The 20,480-nt window shown below is 41.2% G+C and overlaps 2 protein-coding genes and 1 long non-coding RNA gene across 8 annotated transcripts in view; 1 reads left to right on the top strand and 2 right to left on the bottom strand.

Moving 5' to 3' along the window:
* LOC136384221 (uncharacterized) overlaps nucleotides 1–11,832 on the top strand; it is a 33,937-nt gene extending 22,105 nt beyond the window's left edge. For all 3 annotated transcript variants that reach the window (XR_010747540.1, XR_010747541.1, XR_010747542.1), the window contains exons 2-4: nucleotides 10,080–10,215; nucleotides 10,416–10,573; nucleotides 11,313–11,832. This is a non-coding gene — a long non-coding RNA (uncharacterized lncRNA). The remainder of the gene's footprint in view (nucleotides 1–10,079; nucleotides 10,216–10,415; nucleotides 10,574–11,312) is intronic.
* LOC136384220 (calaxin-like) overlaps nucleotides 1–20,480 on the bottom strand; it is a 154,064-nt gene that overhangs the window by 60,996 nt on the left and 72,588 nt on the right. The window lies entirely within an intron of this gene.
* PEX1 (peroxisomal biogenesis factor 1) overlaps nucleotides 1,037–20,480 on the bottom strand; it is a 67,685-nt gene continuing 48,241 nt past the window's right edge. For 3 of the 4 annotated variants that reach the window (XM_066354367.1, XM_066354366.1, XM_066354365.1), the window contains exons 18-24: nucleotides 18,503–18,645; nucleotides 18,320–18,423; nucleotides 17,125–17,298; nucleotides 15,415–15,645; nucleotides 13,483–13,680; nucleotides 13,069–13,199; nucleotides 1,037–1,307 (exon numbers count right to left, since the gene is read on the bottom strand). In XM_066354367.1, the coding sequence (XP_066210464.1) occupies nucleotides 1,223–1,307; nucleotides 13,069–13,199; nucleotides 13,483–13,680; nucleotides 15,415–15,645; nucleotides 17,125–17,298; nucleotides 18,320–18,423; nucleotides 18,503–18,645 (1,066 nt within the window). In that variant the 3' untranslated portion in view covers nucleotides 1,037–1,222. Of the gene's footprint in view, nucleotides 1,308–13,066; nucleotides 13,200–13,482; nucleotides 13,681–15,414; nucleotides 15,646–17,124; nucleotides 17,299–18,319; nucleotides 18,424–18,502; nucleotides 18,646–20,480 lie in introns of those variants that run through there. The other variant, XM_066354368.1, reaches the window with a different exon arrangement.

The raw sequence follows: 20,480 nt of genomic DNA on the forward strand, positions 1-20,480 counted from the left end.
CTTTTGCAGAGAGAAGTCTTCATGAGGTTGGAGGACTGATACACTGTGAGCCAGGGACTGTGACCTTAAATTAACACAAGGATCTGGGGACCAAAGTGCAGGGAATGACACTTCTCAGTTATTACCTAATAGTGACCCCCAAATCTTTGCTCTATTCCATGACTGACTTTGCTTGGAGGGAAACGAAGGAGGAATGCCTCTAGAAGGGGAACGCTGCCGATTCCAGCGGTTTAGAAAGGGAGGCACGTGTCGGCTGAGTGAGCAGAGTGGCTGCTACACAACAGGGGATCTGGGTACTAGTGGAGACTTACAGTAGTTTAATGGGGGACTTCGTGATCTTAGGCAGGCCACCAACGGACAGATGGGAATGAGGATTAGAAGATCCTACCTGGCAAAGGACTCTAATCCACAGGTGTTGGCTGAAGTCAGGGAACATGTAATAAGACAGAAGTAAAAATTACCAGCCAAGGCCTTGGGATGAGCTGCAGAAAGGGCAATGGTTGCTGCCTGTACATTTTTCTTTGCTGTCTCATGTTATTTATATTTTACCTAACTTTCTCCTCTCTGGCATTACTATATACAGTCTGTGTTGACTGTGGCTGACTTGACAACATAGTTCACAGATGAATGAATATCGACATAAAGTCATGATGAAGCTGGGGAGGAATGGGTATCATTCAGGACCCTGGCCTTGCAGCTGGATGTAGTGCACTGGGGGCATGCTCTTGTTTTGGGTGGAAGGAGTAATTAAATTCATTTGAATTTTGTATAAAGGCCACATTAGCTGATATAAGAACAGATCACTGAACTTGTAAATAGTAGGACAGTCTATTTCCAAAACAGTCAAGAAGTTGCTAAGCATAAAACTTGTCAAATGCAAGAAAGATGTTGAATATGCATTGTCAATGAGTTTTGGGAAATGTATTTAATTACATTCTCTACTATCTTTTCTTCAAAGGAGAAAAAAGTACACTATTTGGCCGATATTATGCATTAAGGATTTAACATAGACTTATAGGAAATAAGATACAGAATCTGTTGTAAATTTCCCAATTTATTATACAGTATTAATCTCAAGTAACCTGATCATTATATAACCACAGGTTTACAAATATGTGATTTTATAAATTTATTAAATTAAAAATAAATTTACAGACACCATTTTTACCGTTATATCATAGGGACAAGTCACTTAATAAAAAAACAAAAAAAGAAGTATATTTTATGCTAAAGTTACTTTCTGACCAGGTCGAAACATTGTTCCACTTTGATTTTTTCTCTTCTTTGGATTTTGAAAGGTTTCATACCTAAAAAAAGGTGATAATATTTAATACATGTAAATGCTAAAATTACAAAAGACATTAGTTTACAAACAGAATTGTTTTAAAAACAAAGAAAATAATTGGAAAATGTTCATAACAGATATTAAAGTTCTTATAAATATTTTTTCGAAAGTTGAACACCCAACTACTATAGAAAAAGGAGCAAAGGGGATGAACAATTTAGAAAAGATAAAATACAAATGGCAATGATTAATATAAAAAATACAACCTTTACAGTTTTTTTTTTTTGTATTTTTCCAAAATTAGAATCAGTGAGGCAGTCAGACTCTGGCATGCGCCCAATCAGGACCCACCCAGCATGCCTACCAGGGGCCGATGCTCTGTTGCGGCTGGAGCCATTCTAGCACCTGAGGTGAAGGCCATGGAGCCAACCTCAGCACCCAGGGCCAACTTTGCTCCAATGGAGCCTTGGCTGTGGGAGGAGAAGAGAGACAGAAAGGAGAGGGGGAAGGGTGGAGAAGCAGATGGGTGCCTCTCCTGTGTGCCCTGACCAGGAATTGAACCCGGGACTTCCATATGCTGGGCCAACTGGCCAGGGCTAACCTTTACAGTTTTTTTTTTGTTTGTTTGGGGTTTTTTTTGCATTTTTCTGAAGCTGGAAACAGGGAGAAACAGTCAGACAGACTCCTGCATGCGCCCGACCGGGATCCACCCGGCACGCCCACCAGGGGGCGACGCTCTGCCCACCAGGGGGCGATGCTCTGCCCATCCTGGGGGTCGCCATGTTGCGACCAGAGCCACTCTAGCGCCTGAGGCAGAGGCCACAGAGCCACCCCCAGCGCCCGGGCCATCTTTGCTCCAATGGAGCCTTGGCTACGGGAGGGGAAGAGAGAGACAGAGAGGAAGGCGCGGCGGAGGGGTGGAGAAGCAAATGGGTGCTTTTCCTGTGTGCCCTGGCCGGGAATCGAACCCGGGTCCTCCGCACGCTAGGCCGACGCTCTACTGCTGAGCCAACCGGCCAGGGCCAACCTTTACAGTTTTAATCAAAGAAATTGTACTTTTTTTTTAAAACAAGGTAGAATTTTCTTCCAATCGGCCAGATTTAGAGAAATACTATGATACTCAACGTTATTGAGAGTGTTGCACTAGGGACATTCAGTATATGGGAACAGATTTCAAAAGCCTTAAAAAATGTGAGTGCCCTGTGATACAATAATTCTGCCTCTGTCCAGTGAAATAAGGATATGTGTGAACATTCAGCTCCAAGAATGTTACTGATCACATTGCTTATAAGTGAAAAGCTGGAAACTGATGTTGCAAAATTAGATATGTGACCTAGTTATGTTACAAAATGTGTCAAAAACAATATAGTGGTAACATTTGAAATGTGAGTGTTCACAATGTCTGCAGGGATGAAAGGGAGACTCTATAGCAGGGCATACAGCCCCGTCTCATTTTAGTTAGAAAACAGCTGAGTATACAGATACATAATGCTTTGGGAGGCAGAGGGATTAAGGGAAATTTTATTTTTCCTTCTGTTTTCTAATTTTCCTATAGTAAGTGCAAATTACAGATAACTTATGTACGCTGAAGGGGAGCAGAATATGCCGCCCAAAATGTGGAATTTTAACAGGTGGCTCATTTTGAACTGAAGGGACTCAAGACCAACAGACTCAGGAGATGCTTTTCACCTTTCCCTTCACTGTCTAGGATTAGACAGGGGCCTTTTCCAGAAGCAGAGCTGCTACCCGAGGTAACCACTTTCTCTGAAAGCCTGACCTGCCCAGCAGGGCAAACGTCTGATCACCACACGCCTGCTCTCTCGCTGTGAATTGCGCCCCGCCCCCCTTGAAACCCTGTCCCTTTATTTAGCTCTGTGCTTCAACCGCCTCACTGCCTTTGAATTTCATATTTTTATGGGGCAGTATAAAACTAAATGTTTTCCTCCTGTTAGTCGGTCTTATGTCATTTTTTTTGTGTGTGACAGAGAGAGGGACACAGACAAGAAGGGAGAGAGATGAGAGGCACCAATTTTTCGTTGAGGCACCCTAGTTCACTGACTGCAGTCTACAAGGGGCCTTTGTCATCTCATATGTGCCCTGACGGGGGGGGGGGGCAGCAAAGTGAGTGACCCCTTGCTGGAGCCAGCCACCTTGGGCTCAAGCTGGTGAGCCTTGCTCAAACCAGATGAGCCTGCGCTCAAGCCGGCAACCTCGGGGTTTTGACCCCAGTCCAATGCTCTATCCACTGCGCCACCATCTGATCAGGCAGTCTTATGTCAGTTTAATTCACCAGCCAAAGAACCCTGGAAAGGAATCACTTTTCTGCCTCTAAAGTTTGGCTGGCACCCAACACAGACAACACAGACTCCACCAATGGCTTGCTGCTGCAGCTGACAGACCCTAGGACCTCCAAGAAGAGCTGGCAAAGATAAGAACTGTTAACCTCGCAGTATCTTGGATCTCTGTCAATGGAAGTGACACTGGTGGGACTCCTTTTCCTTTTTCTAAATTTAGATTAGCAGGAAAAAACAGTTGGGTCAGCTACATAGTTCTTTGGGTACAGCAACTCTGGTAAAGGTTTGTTATGAGTACTTGTCTTCTATTGATCCTTTCCTCCCCAGAGATTGTTTTCTTTTGTCTGTCTTTTCTGTCATTTGTCATAGGAAGGAAATCAAGGTAGAACGTAGACGTAAGTCCTATAAACCTGTGGTTCGAGCCAGCCTTACAGACTGGTGAGGTCAGAGATCTCACTAGACCTGCAGCTGCTTAGACTCTGCTGTGGGTTCCCTATATAAAAACCCAACCAGGTATTCCCATTTCCTTGTTCTTTGTCTTGAGAGCTTGGCTTTGCCACCAGTAGAACATTTTCTCTCATCTTCGTCAGCCAAAAGGTGCAAGGATCAATCTGGTGGCCAGCGAGTAGACTCAAGACCTGAGACGTGAAGTCACAAGCGGCACTGTCTTTGTCCGGCTGTGCCAGCTCTCAGGAAGTTGGTCCTAAGGGCTCCCAGTCTTCTACAAGGGGCCTTTGTCATCTCAACCTCACTGTTTTACTTGTGCTGGAAAAGTCCCATTCTAATCGTGCCTGCCCAGTGTCACAGATTAGTGGGCTTGTGATGGGAGGCACCTCATGGAAAACCAGACACCTTTCTACGACCTGTGATGATGGAGGTCTTTGCTTTCTTTGGCTAATTCTGGGAGTAAACTTTATGGACCTAGTGAGGGCTGTTATTGTATCCTATTTTGAGACACTTCTTGCATTCATGGTTAAGTCACAGAAAAGCTTATTGGTTTTAATCACTATTAAGATTAATATAAGAGCCTGACCAGGCGGTGGCACAGTGGATAGAGCGTCGGACTGGGATGCGGAGGACCCAGGTTCGAGACCCCAAAGTCGCCAGCTTGAGCACGGGCTCATCTGGTTTGAGCAAAAAGCTCATCAGCTTGGACCCAAGGTCGCTGGCTCGAGCAAGGGGTTATTTGGTCTGCTGAAGGTCCGCGGTCAAGGCACATATGAGAAAGCAATCAATGAACAACTAAGGTGTCGCAACGAAAAACTGATGATTGATGCTTCTCATCTCTCTCCGTTCCTGTCTGTCTGTCCCTATCTATCTCTCTCTCTGTAAAAAAAAAAAAAAAAAAAAAAAAAAAAAAAAAAAAAAAAAAAAAAAAAAAAAAAAAAGATTAATATAAGATACTACTTGTCAATGGTCAATGAGGGATTCTTTTAATTGGAAAAACTTAAATGTGAAAAATTTTAGAGAGCTCTCATACTAAGCAATTGCCTTATTAGCACCTGTAAAAAGACCAACTTAGAGGACAAAAGAGCAGAGCAGCTTGCCTTAGCTACATGCAAGAACAGAAATGACCACCTCCAATGTCAATTCCATTCTCCAACCCAGCCCTGTCTGCCTGGTTTTCTTTCAATTACGGTTTACATTCAATGTTTTAAAAGTACTAGTTTTAGATGTACAGCACAGAGGTTAGACAATCACAGACTTTACAAAGTGCTGCCCCTGATATTTTCAGTACCCACTTGGCACAGTTATTATAATATTATTGACTAGATTTCCTGTGCTGAACTTTATGTCCTTGTGACTATTCTGTAACTTCCATTCTGTACTTCTTGCTCCCTTCACCTCTTTCACCCAGGCAGCCATCAGTCCGTTCTCTGTATCTGAGTCTGTTTCTATTTTATTCATCAGTTTATTTTGTTCTTTAGATTCCACATTTAAGTGAGAACATACGGTATCTTTCTATCTGACTTACTCAACTTAGTATATACCCTCTGTAGGTCCATCAATGCTGTCACAAATGGTTAAGGTTTCCTTTTTCGTGGTTGAGTAATATTCCATTATATAATATATATGAACCACTGTCTGCCTGTTTTAACTTCTCTTTCCCTACAGATTTACAGATAGCACTCAGACCTGGGGGTTATACATGTTACTTATGCAAATGCTGAAAGCCAGGAAGTAAATTTAGAAGAATCATGTTCTTTGTGGATGTATTTACCTCCATGTTCAGAACATCCTACCAAATTTATAAAGATGACTATTAAAACCCCACTCACAGGGACCCTGACTGGCTGCTGAGGGGTATTCTTCCCCACCTTGACTCTACTGCACTTATCGGACAAACCAGATGCCCCCTTCCCCGGGGAAAGGACCCTCATAGGGAAACACTGTTCAGGGGCTGAAGAAGCACTACTAGAGCCTTTCCCTCTAAGGCAGCGGTTCTCAACCTGTGGGTTGCGACCCCAGTGGGGTCACCTAAAGCCATCAGAAAATACATAATGCATATCAGGTATTTACATTCCGAATCATAAGTGTAGCAAAATTACAGTTATGAAGTAGCCACCAAAATTATTTTTTGGTTTGGGGTCACCATAACATGAGGAACTGTATTGCGGGGTCACGGCATTAGAAAGGTTGAGAACCACTGCTCTAAGGTGAATTGAGGCGAGGCTGAATTGCACTCAGGAAGAAAGGAAAACCTTCAGACGCCTTTTTTGAACACTTTATACAGGCTTTTTAAAGGTATACGCGTGAAACCTTGAAGCTTTAGAATACAGGCATCTTTTGATTTCTGTCTTAACTGAAAATATGCATGGAGCCAGAGACAGTCTGCCCGACAGCACTCATGCTGCAGTCTAGTTCTTCAGGGAACCAGACTTACTTTACGGACTGGAGTCCTTGCCAAAACAGAAACGGAGCTCTAGGAACAGTTCAGAGTCCACCGATCTTTAACCCTAAAACTGATCCTATTCCTCTTAAAATGCTTACAGCTACTATTTAGAACAGAACTGTCCTAAAAAGAAGGAAAATTTTAAAGGTAATTATCCTAAACCTTGTCCTATATCATAGAGAAATAAACCTCACAGCTCCTAGGAGGAAACCTGCATTCTCTCTCTGTCTCTTAAAGATGTCATCTTACCATGTCTTTGGAATATAAACAACACAGGACATAACTAAACCACTGCCACATGACTGGAAAGGGAAAAGAGGGGGAGAGGACTTTCTAAACTACAGACTGCTATAAGAACCCTTGCCCACAATCTAGAGTGCGGCCTCTGTAAGTATTTGTCGAGGGAAAATACAAATCTTAGAACTCTTGTCCAAGGCCCTGGCCGGTTGGCTCAGCGGTAGAGCGTCGGCCTAGCGTGCGGAGGACCCGGGTTCGATTCCCGGCCAGGGCACACAGGAGAAGCGCCCATTTGCTTCTCCACCCCTCCGCTGCGCTTTCCTCTCTGTCTCTCTCTTCCCCTCCCGCAGCCAAGGCTCCATTGGAGCAAAGATGGCCCGGGTGCTGGGGATGGCTCTGTGGCCTCTGCCTCAGGTGCTAGAGTGGCTGTGGTCGCAACATGGCGACGCCCAGGATGGGCAGAGCATCGCCCCTGGTGGGTGTGCCGGGTGGATCCCGGTCGGGCGCATGCGGGAGTCTGTCTGACTGTCTCTCCCTGTTTCCAGCTTCAGAAAAATGGAAGAAAAAAAAAAAAGAAGTCTTGTCCATAAACATTAATAAAAAGCTTTAGCCATTTGAGCGGGGAATCTTAACTTGTTTGACCAAACACACAATTTGGAATCAACTGTTCTTTACAAACTAAGGAGTTTTACATTGTTGTACCTAAACTCTTGGTTAAAATTTTGGAATGGAAGCAACAGGGTCTCTGCCTGTTTCTGGGTCTGACTGAGGATACAGGTTATGCATGTGATATTCTCCTCTATCCAGATGGTATTGCCCAAATTAATTTGTAAAAAAGCTCTACTTAATTGGCTTAAAGAAAAATAAGCACTTATTATATATGTCTAAACTCTCAGGAATACTGTGATATGGAATAATCTTTAGTTTAAAAAAAGTTTATTTGTTGGTTATATTTTATGAGGTCTACTTGAATAGTTTTCCAAATCTCTTGGGTAACTTACATCCTTAAGAGTTTTGCTAATTTAAATGATGGAAATTCACTGAATATCTAGATCTTTTAAATAAGATAAAAGACCAAAACACTACTGAACATAGGTTTATCTACTTTTTGTTTCTTATTACAGAGAAACTAACAGTATGTGGATGTATTACTAAACCTGTCCTAAGCTACAGTGAAAAATTGTAGTATTAAAAAGGTTATGCTTCTAGAAATTATGAAATGTATTCACAGATTTGCCAATCTACAGAATGCTGGTGTAACATTTCACAATTAGTATTTAAGGATTTCAAGGGTTAAGAATTCTAAATATGTAATTCACACTATAAGAAAGAAGACAAACAGGCCCTGGCCGGTTGGCTCAGTGGTAGAGCGTCAGCCTGGCATGCAGGAGTCCCAGGTTCGATTCCAGGTCAGGGCACACAGGAGAAGCACCCATCTGCTTTTCCACCCTCCCCCTCTCCTTCCTCTCTGTCTCTCTCTTCCCCTCCCGCAGCCGAGGCTCCATTGGAGCAAAGATGGCCCAGGCGCTGAGGATGGCTCCATGGCCTCTGCCTCAGGCGCTAGAATGGCTCTGGTTGCAACAGAGCGATGCCCCAGATGGGCAGAGCATCGCCCCCTGGTGGGCATGCCAGGTGGATCCCGGTCGGGTGCATGTGGGAGTCTGTCTGACTGACTCCCTGTTTCCAACTTCAGAAAAATACCAAAAAAAAATAAATAAATAAACAACTTTATACATAGGAAATTAGGTTTGTTTTTGGTTAAAAGGTATGAGGCATGGAGATGGTTTTTGTTAAGGGAAAAAGAATAGTTTTATCTTAAAGTAAAACAACTGAATATTTCAGAATGGGAAAAAAATGGCGTTACCAACTAAATATTTGGATATAGAAAGGTGGAGAGAAAATTTTACTTTGTGTAGTCAAGCTGGCTGAAATGAAAGGGTTTTAAAAAATAAACTTTAGCCTGACCAGGTGGTGGCACAGTGGATAGAGCGTCAGACTGGGATGCAGAGGACCCAGGTTCGAGACCCCGAGGTCGCCAGCTTGAGCGCAGGCTCATCTGGTTGGAGCAAGGCTCACCAGCTTGGACCCAAGGTCGCTGGCTCAAGCAAGGGGTCGCTCGGTCTGCTGAAGGCCTGCGGTCAAGGCACATAATGAGAAAGCAATCAATGAACAACTATGGTGCTGCAATGAAAAATTGATGATTGATGCTTCTCATCTCTCTCCGTTCCTGTCTGTCTGTCCCTATCTATCCCTCTCTCTGACTCTCTGTCTGTTAAAAAAACAAACAAAAAAACTTTTTTATATAAGTGTGCTATTGATATTACTTAATTTTCTTTCATCTGCTAAAAGGACAATTTTTTTGGACTACTGGTCTGCTACTGAGAAAACGGAAAGGTTTTTCTTTACCTTTTAAATCATCCTAGAAAACATTCTATGTTTTATAAACAATTTCTTATGCTTCCTGTTTACTTAAAAAATAGCTCTTTGAATAAAGAAGACTCGGTTTTCTAAGTGTATAACATTCTGTATTTGCTTGTGAAGTTTTTGTCACTTTGGATAACTATATCATTACACAGTGACATATAATCCTATTTGTTTTAAAAAATCTTTTGACATTTTTGACAAATGTCCCCCAAATCAAATTCTAAGTGAGGTCTTTTACTCTGGAATTTCTAAGAAAGCCCTGAAACATCTCAAAAGATTTGTTCTCTCCTTATACAGAGAGATTAAAAAAAATAATAATTTTTTTTTATTCATTTTTTAGAGAGGAGAGAGAAAGGGAGAGAGACAGAGAGACAGAGAGAGACGGTAGGGAGGAGCTGGAAGCATCAACTGCCATATGTGCCTTGACTAGGCAAGCCCAGGGTTTCGAACCGGCTACCTCAGCATTTCTAGGTCGATGCTTTATCCACTGCGCCACCACAGGTCAGGCTAAAGAGAGATTTTAAACTAATTAGGCTTATCTGATACAGTCATGCACCACCAAATGACTGGGCTATGTTGAGAAATGTGTCATTAGACAATTTTGTCGTTTCATGGAACATCATGGAGTGTACTTACTAACACAAACCTAGAATACCAAACCTTTGGTTATATCTGTATGTGTGTATGTTATTATGTGTTCCTAAAAGTCTGATGCATAATGGTATCAGTCATAATTCCAGGTGTCATCTTAAAAATGTTGTGTGTCACAGAAGCAAATTACCTTGTCAACTGAATCATAATGAATTTGCATCAGCTCCTTAATCCTGGCCACTTTTGTCATTTACAGACAGTAGCTGTTCTATTTAGATGCTTCGGCAAAAGTGCTTATCTTCAAGGATGCTCACGGAAAGGAAACTAACAAGTACATGTTTCTGATCATTTTCAGATCATACCACTGAACTGGGTAAGAATCTCTAATGGATAAGACCTCTCTAATGGAGAAACTGATGACTTCATAAAACTGCTAACAATAGAGCTAGATCAACAAGAATTAATTACATGGGACTGAATGAACTGATGAGGTGATTATATAATTTTTTTGTTTGAAACACTGTTGGTTCTTTTATGTTCTATTCCAGATTTAAGGAAACCTTTTAAGCTAGCATTAATTTGGTAAAACAAACATCCCTCCAGAATTCAGAAACTCTTAGTGAATATTCTTATTTCCTAACAATATAGTTATTTGCACAACTTCAATTAGAATCTTTTCTCCTTGTGACAGGACAAAATTGAAAACACTGATTATACTTCAAAGGCTTGAATGAAATATCACATTTGAGAATGCACACAGAAAGAACTAAGGTTGACTTTATGGAACCAGCAAAGCATCTTGGAGAAGCAGCCTGGTACCTGGCTTACAGGGTTCTAGCAGCCTTACAGGTGAGTACAGAACATCACTTCCTGGCAGACGTAGAACCCTCAGGCTGTCTTGGGGACCTCCAGAAGAGAGGAACGAACTCAAATGTATAGCTATCATAAGAAAATCTGATGGTGATTCCCTGGCTTTGCTTCCTAGCTTTGAAAGGTTTTTAGAAGTGCAAGCTGAGTTTCCTATGAAAAGTTCCAGTAAAGCAGATTTAAGAGCCTTTAGTCAGTCACTATTCTTGCTGCACTTATGTAAATCATCAGGCCAAGAAGATTAGTGTTTCTATGGTTATGTGGTAGAAACAAGGATGAATGTAGCGAGGAGTTACATTTCAGTAATACACCTTTGTGGATATCAGATCCTAGTGCTGTTAATTCTCTTTCATGTTTTGTTTTCTACCTGTAAGCTGGACTGGATCCTGAATTCTTTTCTTTCCTCCAGTATTTGGCTACAAATCTCCAAATTAACATTTCTAAACTCTTCCACTCTTTTGACTTGGAAACACTAAACAAAAACTTGCCCTCTTCTGAAGCCCCGAAAACTGAATGTGAACAACTTGAGGCTCGTTATGGACAGTCTTTGTGTCTATTGCTGTGAGGGCCCTCAGAAAGTATACCTGAATACCCAATGACATCACTGACGACGTTCAACCTGCAAAAGATGCTTTCATCCGGTCTCCAGAAATCTCAGAACTGAGACTGGGTTTACGGTCTGCTCTAATCATTAACCTTTGTTTTTCTTTTGTTGCCACAGAAATGCCTCTTATCAAATACCTGACTGCCTGCCCACATAGGCCTACCGCCTCCTGCTATGAGACACAACAGTTAACTAAGCTGACCCACTCTCAGGACTGATGGACTGGTTCAGTGAGATGCAGCAACCTAGCAACAACTTCTGGCCTATGAACTTTAGAGCATTTCACAGGCAGGATGCAAAGGAGCAGAATCTGCCAGCCCAAAAGTGCCACTGTGGGAAGACCCAGCAGACTGAAGAGATGCTTTTTCCCCTCTCCCTCTACTATCTAGAAGGATTAGACAGGGGCCTGCTCCAGAAGGAGAGCTGTTCGCAGAGGTCACTTTTGTCTGAAAGCCTGACCTGCAGGGCAGGGCAAACGTGACTGCCATCCACCTGCTCTTCTCACCTTCCTCCATCTGGGCCCTCTCCCTTTCCTGAGCTCAGAAGGGAACGTAAGCCTCAACTGTCTAACTGCTTTTGTGTCTCCTACTTTTATGGGGCTCCTGTAAGCATGCAATTAAATTTTTCTGTTAATCTATCTGTTGTCAATTTATTAGACCAGCCAAACAATTGAGAAGAGAAAAGGGAAAATTTTTCTGCCCTTACAATGTATACACACATGCATACCCCAAAGTACTGCAAAATTAAACAGGAAAGAGTTGTAACTTCAAAGAACAGGAAAAATCATTTCTTGAGTTGACTAGTTCACCTACAATGGTTCCTAGTTCATGCGTCTTAGACTTCTAACTCACCACAGAGACAACTACAGGAAGCCCATACATCCAAATGGGTACAAGTGAGGAAACTCGAATGAACTAGAATTTTTTTCTTTTTACAGAGGGATAGATAAGGACAGACAGATAGGAACAGAGAGAGACGAGAAGCATCAATCATTAGCTTTTTGTTGCGACACTTTAGTTGTTCATTGATTGCTTTCTCATATGTGCCCTGACTGTGGGGCTACAGCAGACTGAGTAACCCCTTGCTCAAGCCAGTGACCTTAGGTCTAAGCTGGTGAGCTTTGCTCAAACCAGATGAGCCTGCATTCAAGCTGGCGACCTTGGGGTCTTGAACCTGGGTCCTCCGCATCCCAGTCCAACACTCTATCCACTGCGCTACCACCTGGTCAGGCTAGAATGTTCTTGAGATGGCCAGTTGGCTCAGTGGTAGAGCATCAGCCCGGTTTGATTCCTGATGAGGGCACACAGGAGAAGTGACCACCTGCTTCTCTACCCCTCCCCACTCCTTCTCTTCCCCACACATAGACATGGCTTAAACAGTTTGAGCATGTTGGCGCTGAGGATGGCACATGGCCTTGCATCAGGCATTAAAATAGCTCTGTTGTCGAGCAATGGGGCAGTGGCTCCATATGGGAGCATCACCCAGTAGGGGGCTTGCCTAGTGGATCCCAGTCGGGGCACATGTGGGAGTCTGTCCCTGCCTCTCACTTAAAATATATATATATATATATATTCTTGAGATTAATAAAATACAAATTATTTTGAAAGTGAAACATTTTTCATAAAAATTTTTGAAAACTATATTTGAATCATTTTGAGCTTTCAAAATTAAATCATGCATTAATTCAAATATACTCAAATGAATTGGTTAATAAAAATTCATTTTTAAGTTTTTGGGTATTTAAATGCATAGCTACTGAACAAATTTCTGAACTGGTTTTTAAGTATTCAAAATAAAATAAGAACTTTAAAAGTTTAGGTGAATAATTGTCACCTCTAATACCTATACTTATGAGTCAGAATCTGTTACTTACAGCTCAGCAAAATTCTTCCAGTCGTCTTCACTAATGGACGGCCTTGTGTGACTGAGTGCAGTCATTAAATGAGACTGGCTAATGGCCAGACTGGCTTTGATCGGTCCTGGTTGATGAAGAGAGTCATCCTCCTTAAATAAAAAATGACAAAAAGTTAACTTGGGGACATGATTAAAAAGCAGCAGTCCAAATGTCATCTCTTTGTCACTGTTTTTCAGGATACTCTGTATTACTTTTCTGAACAGATTGCTAAAACTTGTTTGAAAGTAGGAAGCAAAACATTTAACTGATCAATGTGTTTAAGTCCCTCATTTATAGCTTATTTACAAATTAAATAAATATATATCAAAAAAGGAAACACAGTTTTAAGGAAGTTTTTATAATTATAATGGGTGGGGGAGAGAAAAGCCATACTCCACTTTGGCTCTGGTATCTGCTTTTGATGGTACTGATGTCCGCTCTCAGTTGATCTCTCTGTTCCTGTGTGAGTTCTTGGGAACCTTCTTGGGAAGCTGTTCTGAGCGCTGGAGGCCATGAAAAACACTGCTCCTTCCCAGGGGCCCCAGAAACGTCCTGAGTCATGGAGCTCGGTGCAGACAGGCACTGTGAGCTCTGCACAGTTATGTGTGATAATAACAGAAAGAAGGAAGAAGAAAAAAGGGAGAAAAAAACATGTATTTATCAAAGATAAAATTAAATTTTAAACACTAAGACCTTAACATGGATAAGCTTATATTTTAATTAACTGAACTTAAGCAAACTGGTCATGTTCTATGAAGGTCCGTTTACATCTATGCGGCTGAACCACTACAGAGTGAGAACTGCCACAACACAAGGTTCTCTTAATTCCATAATTAAACCCACCATACCAACGTCCTGGGGATAGATCCCAAATGAGCCTTATTCTGAGTTTTCAACAAATAGGAGGTTCTGGGACATTTCTACACAGAAGTTAAGAAATAAAAAACAATTGAAAACCAGAATTAAAACATTAGCTTACTATGCTTGGGAATATAAATGAGTCTCATATTTTTAAAAAAACTTAATAAAGCAAATTTCCAAAGACCAAGAAAATAAACATATATAAAAATGTGTGTGTCAATAAAGTAACCGCAAACCATTAATTTTGGAGGAATATGGGTTGACTGCCATTTAATTTAGAAAAACAATGATATTGCCCATATTTAATCTAAACATTTTCCTCGTTAAAACAGTATCACTACTGCCCGATCAGGCGGTGGCACAGCGGCTAGAGCACCGGACTAGGAAGCAGAGGACCCATGTTTGAAACCCCAAGGTCACCGGTTTGAGCACGGGCTCATTAGCTTGAGCGCGGGGTCACTGGCTTGAGTGTTGGATCACAGACATGACCCCATGGTTGCTAGTTTGAGCCCAAGGTCACTGGCTTGAGCAAGAGGTCAGTCCGTCTGCTGTAGCCCCCCAGTCAAGACACATATGAGAAAGCAATCAGTGAACAACTAAGGTGCCACAATGAAGAATTGATGCTTCTCATCTCTCTCCCTGTCTGTCCGTGTCTGTCCCTCTCTCTGACTCTGTCTCTGTCAAAAAATTACAAAACAAAAAAAGCAGTATTACTACTAAGTTTTGTTTGTTTGTTTTTAGTTTTAGTTTTAGTTTTTTTACAGGGACAGAGAGAGAGTCAAAGAGAGGGACAGATAGGGACAGACAGACAGGAACGGAGAGAGACGAGAAGCACCAACCATCAGTTTCTCATTGCGACACCATAGTTGTTCATTGATTGCTTTCTCACATGTGCCCTGACCGCGGGCCTTCAGCAGACCGAGCGAACCCCCGCTCGAGCCAGTGACCTTGGGTCCATGCTAGTGAACTTTTTGCTCAAGCTAGATGAGCCTGCGCTCAAGCCAGCAACCCCCGGGTCTTGAACCTTGGTCCTTCCGCATTCCAGTCCAACGCTCCATCCACTGTGCCACCGCCTGGTCAGGCACTACTATGTTTTTTAATGTTGCTTATACTAGCCACCAAGAGTGTTACAAATAGATATATCATTTTGTTGTAAAAATAGAATCTAATATAAAATGGACCTGCCGCTACAGATGTCCGAGAGCCCCTGATGAAAGGGGTAAACCTGAAAGAAACCCACCGGTTCTTTGGCCCCCCCGTGCTGCCAGCTCGGTCTTAGAGTTCTTACCAAGGAGTGAAAATGACCAGTTAGTCTAAGAAGGAAAACAAGACTAGTATTTTACTCACCAACCAACCAATCAGAAAGATCACATGGGGCTGGTTAGGAGACAGATCACTGTCCAACTTTACATCCATATATGACTTTCTCTCTCAGAACTGTACAGTGACAACTGCACAACATACCAAATCAGAAGAGGTTCCATTCCCAAGTTCTGATTCGTAGGAGCTGCCGAAGTAGAGCCGGTACATATTGAGTTTTGACTCATCTGGAAGCATCTCAGACAACTCTAGAGAAACGAGGGACTGCTCTAAGCCACACTCCCCATCTCCAGCTGAGTCTTCAGAGCCACTGCTGTGGTTAAGAAATACCATTGAGGACAGACTTAGGTCACTGTCAGAACTGGAACTTCCATCCTAAAACATACAAAAGGACAAACAGTTGTAAAGATCTAAATAATCTACAACTCAGAAATAACACAACACATCCCAACAGACCAGTACAAGAAAAGTTGACACATTTTTCAAAAAAAAGCTCTTTCTAAGGTTCTGAAGGCATAATAAAATTTTATTAAAATAGGAAAATGATGGCCCTGTCTGGTTGGCTCAGTGGTAGAATATCGGCTGGGTGTGTGGGTTGGATCCCCGGTCAGGGCACACAGGAGAAGCAGCCATCTGTTTTTCCACCCTTACCCCCCTTCTCTCTCTCTCTCTCTCTCTCTCTCTCTCTCTCTCTCCCTTTCCTGCAGCCACAGCTCCAATGGTTTGAGCAAGTTGGCTCTGGGCACTGAGGATGGTTCCATGGACTCACCTCAGGTGTAAAATAGCTCGATTGTTGAGCAACAAAGCAACACCCCCAGGTGGGCAGAGCATTGCCCCACAGAGTGCTTGCCAGGTGGATCCCAGTTAGGGCATTGTGGGAGTCTTTCTGCCTCCCTGCCTCCCACTTAATAAAAAAAATAATTAAAAAATAAAAAAAAATAAAGACAAGATGCAGTGTATAGATATGTCAACCATCTCCCCTAAAATTGTAACACATCTAGGTGTCAGACCTCTGTTTTTATTTTTATTTCCATTTCTCAATTTGTACTTTTCTACTCTGACATGATGAATCAACCATGCTATAGAATGCTTTACAGATACATACCTTTTCTGATAGTAAAAAAGGGAAAAAAAGAACTTCAATGGCTTACCAAAATTAATAGCAAAAACTTAGCAGTATCTGATGTAGGAACGTCAGGCCCTCCAAGACTCTCCATAAAATGTAGGGAAGAGGACCTCACAGGAAAGCCCTTCCTAGATTTGTATGGTAAAGTCCATATATAGAGCAAGGTAGTGAAATTCAAATTGTATCTCCTGTAAAAATTAAAATCAAAATACTGTCCACAGAGAAAAGGCTGATACTACGGCTGGGATATAGAAAGTACAAAATAAACCTAGAATACCTTGTTGTATCAGAAAGTAAGTTAAGTGACCAAAGAATGACAGAACATATCAAAAGGACACAGAAGCCATCCAAACACAGCAACTATTGGCCAGATCTGGGCAATTTGAACTTCAATTTAACTTTTTAAAAATTAAAGTATAAAACTAAAAAACCCAATATTTTTCTGTCTATATTATCTAATTCATGATATCCTGATTTAAATAATCTTTCCACAGAACAACATATTTTGCCAATAGTTGGCAATGTTAAAGAAAAAGACACCAAATTCTTCATGATTACAAATTCTCTGCAAAGCCAATATTCCAACTAGGGTACATCTGACTAACGGTAAATGTCCATACAGTTACCAAATCACTAGAAAAAACGGGATATTTTTAACGCTGAGATTTTGACATTGAACTTTTCTTCTCATTCACGAAACACCGTAGTATCGGTCTCGAGTAACTTACCGGGAGCCCCGAGGACAGCCTCCCGTGTGCGGCCTCTAACTGCGCGTTGTAAAGCAGGGCTTTCAGATCCGCTCCCGTGAAGGAGTCGGTCAGCGAGGCCACTTGCTGGAGGTCCACGTCATCCGCCAGGGGTAGAGAGTCACTGAGAACACTTAAAATTTCAAGACGTGACACCTGAAGGGAGGAAAACTAACTGATTTAACCAATAAAACATACGTATTAGACTGTATCTTAGGATTTTTTATAAATTAACTTTATATATATATATCTAATAAGCTTTACAAGTGAGTTGGAAAATGTGCCACCATCTACCATCTATCCTCCTAGGAACTTTTTCCCTAACATGAAATATAGGGAGAAAAATGAATAAAAACCAACATGAACTATTCAGTGTAAATCATTTCTTATTTGTCCAGACTCAGGCCTTCTGGACAGGGACTAAAGCAACAACCAGAGTCTTATTCAATAAGTGAAATGCTTCTTTCTTAATAAAAGTAAATATAACACCTTTATTTCTTTTGTAAAGTGCTTATTCATGTTTTTCTGTCCATTTAAAATTTGGCAAACTCATTATTTGCATATTGTTTTATAAAAACTATAAAATATATTTTGGTTATATATATTTCCTTTATCCAGAGACTGCTTATTTTCTAGATTTGGGCAAATGTGCTGAGAAAGTTTCAAAAGGAAAATTAAAAGAATTTAACAGCTGCCTGTGACATAGCTTTGGATATTATATACCTTTGACTAATTTATTCTTTAGTTTCTCAATTTGGGAGCAAGAGTTGGAACAACACAGGACTAAGCCCAGTTAAATCTAGTATTTCTGTGCAGACTGCCTACGCGCTTCCCAGTTCCTGTGTGTGACTCTGCCCCAGCGGCTCTTGTTGGGATGCTGAAGTGTGTGATCTTTAAATGCAGGGAATGTGGACATGGGACCCTTGAGGGTCCCTTCCCTTTGCTCCAGCTGGCCAACACTGAAAGGTCGTCATGTTTTCAGGCTTGCACGGGAAACTGGACCAGAGGGAGGCTTAGTATCTAATTCAGATTCTTTTCATGCTGGGAGTAAACAGTGACTAAGACCTTTACCTACAGGTGGTCTTCTAAGGATACCTGCTGTCACCTGGCAGAAGTCAAGTTCACAAGGAAAGAGTGCAGCATTTGTTGGGTTTTGGACTCTAACTGAAACTGTCACCTGGTCAGGAGGAGGACAGTACACACATCTGTCCAGTCGGCCAGGCCTGAGCAGGGCAGGGTCTATCAGGTCGGGGCGACTCGTAGCAGCCAAAACGTAAACACCTGGGGGGAGAAATAATTCTTTACTAAATCCTGCTGAGATTTTGTTATAATAAAATATTTCACTATTTACCATTATTACCCTGTAAGCCTTCTACTCCATCCAGCTGAGTCAGCAATTGATTAACTACGCGGTCCGTGACTCCTGTATTATCATGGCCTCGTCGAGGAGCAATGGATTCAAATTCATCGAAGAAAAGAATGCAAGGCTTTGCAGCCTGTGCTCTGGGGAAAACAAACAATATTTCATAGTTGAACAGGGCTTCTGAGTTTGCAAAGCAATTTTATATACATATACACACACATAATGTATTAAATCTTCACAACAAATCCTTAAAAAAGGCAAGGCATATGTATTTATCCTAGTTTTCAGTAAACCGGATCTCAGGTCAAGGGTGTGCTTAAGACTCAGGCCTTCTGGACAGGGACTAAAACAACAACCAGAGTCTTACTCAATAAGTGAAATGCTTCTTTCTTTTTTTTTTTTTAAACTTTTTTTTTTTAATATTTATTTTTATTTTATTTATTCATTTTAGAAAGGAGAGAGAGGGAGAGAGAGAGAGAAACAGAGAGAGAGAAGGGGGAGGAGCAGGAAGCATCAACTCCCACATGTGCCTTGACCAGGCAAGCCCAGGGTTTCAAACCGGCGACCTCAGCATTTCCAGGTCGACACTTTATCCACTGCGCCACCACAGGTCTGGCAGAAATGCTTCTTTCTTAATAAAAGTAAATATAACACCTTTATTTCTTTTGTAAAGTGCTTATTCATGTTTTTCTGTCCATTTAAAATTTGGCAAACTCATTATTTGCATATTGTTTTGTAAAAACTATAAAATATATTTTGGTTATATATATTTCCTTTCTGATTTAACTGACTTTTATTAATTAATTATGTTTTAATTAAAAAGAGAACATATATTCCATCTCTGGTAATGGGCTGGACTAGATGTCTGAAGAATTGCCCCTGATACAAAATACCTGTCATGCTGACTAAAAAAATAAAATGCAACGAACATTAAATGCATGACAAGTAAGATAAGTCCTCTGAGGCCAACACCACACTGGAATGATCTGCTTATTGAATGACTGCCAAAACTCTGGAAAACAAATTGGGTCTGATATCTGATTTGTGTAAAGGTTTTTAGCAAGTGACTCAATTTTTTCTTACAGTTATAGACTATTCAGATTTTGTTTCTTTTTTCCTTGATTTTGATTATATTTTTGTGTCAAATAAGTTTCAAAAGTACTGGCGCTAAGTTTATAAGGGTGTTTCATAATTTTCTCTTATTATCTTTTACATTTCTGGTGTATCTTTAGTCATATACCCTTATTATCCCTAATATTATTTATTCATACTCTCTTTCTTCTTGATCAATCTTGCTGGAAATCCAATATACCAGGCTTTCAAAAGAGATTTGAGTTTGTGAATGTCTCTATTGTTTTCTATTTCATTAATTATTTTCTTTATTATTTCCTTTCATTATTTCTTTATTTTTTTCTTTATTGCAGGGGGAGTGAGAGGAGAAGGGAGAGAGATGAGAAGTATCAATTCGTAGCTGTGGCACTTTAGTTGTTCATAGATTGCTTTCTCCTATGTGCCTTGCTTGACCGGGTGGCTCCAGCTGAGCCAGTGACTCCTTGCACAAGATAGCGACCTTGGGCTTCAAACCAGTAATCGTGGGATCATGTTGATCCCATGCTCAAGTCGGCGACCGTGGGGTCTCACACCTGGGTCGTCAGCATCCCAGGTCAAGGCTCTATGCACTGTGTCACCACCAGTCACGCTCCTTTCCTTATTTTTAGTTTATATCTATAATTTCCTAATTTCATGAGATGGATACCTACTGATCAAATTTCAACCTTTCCCCCCCTAAGAATTTAAGGCTATAAATTTCCCTTGAAATAAGTTGTGCAACATCTGATTATTTTAATAAATAGAAATTTCATTAATAGTTTCAAGTATTTTCCGTTATGATCTCGTTAACCCATGAATTATTTAGAAGAGTTTTTTTTTAAAAAGTTATCTAAATGAATGGGAAGGGATTCTTTTTTGTTCAATT

Source organism: Saccopteryx leptura, chromosome 12 (genome assembly GCF_036850995.1).
Source record: "Saccopteryx leptura isolate mSacLep1 chromosome 12, mSacLep1_pri_phased_curated, whole genome shotgun sequence".
In the NCBI taxonomy this organism is placed as follows: Eukaryota; Metazoa; Chordata; class Mammalia; order Chiroptera; family Emballonuridae; genus Saccopteryx; species Saccopteryx leptura.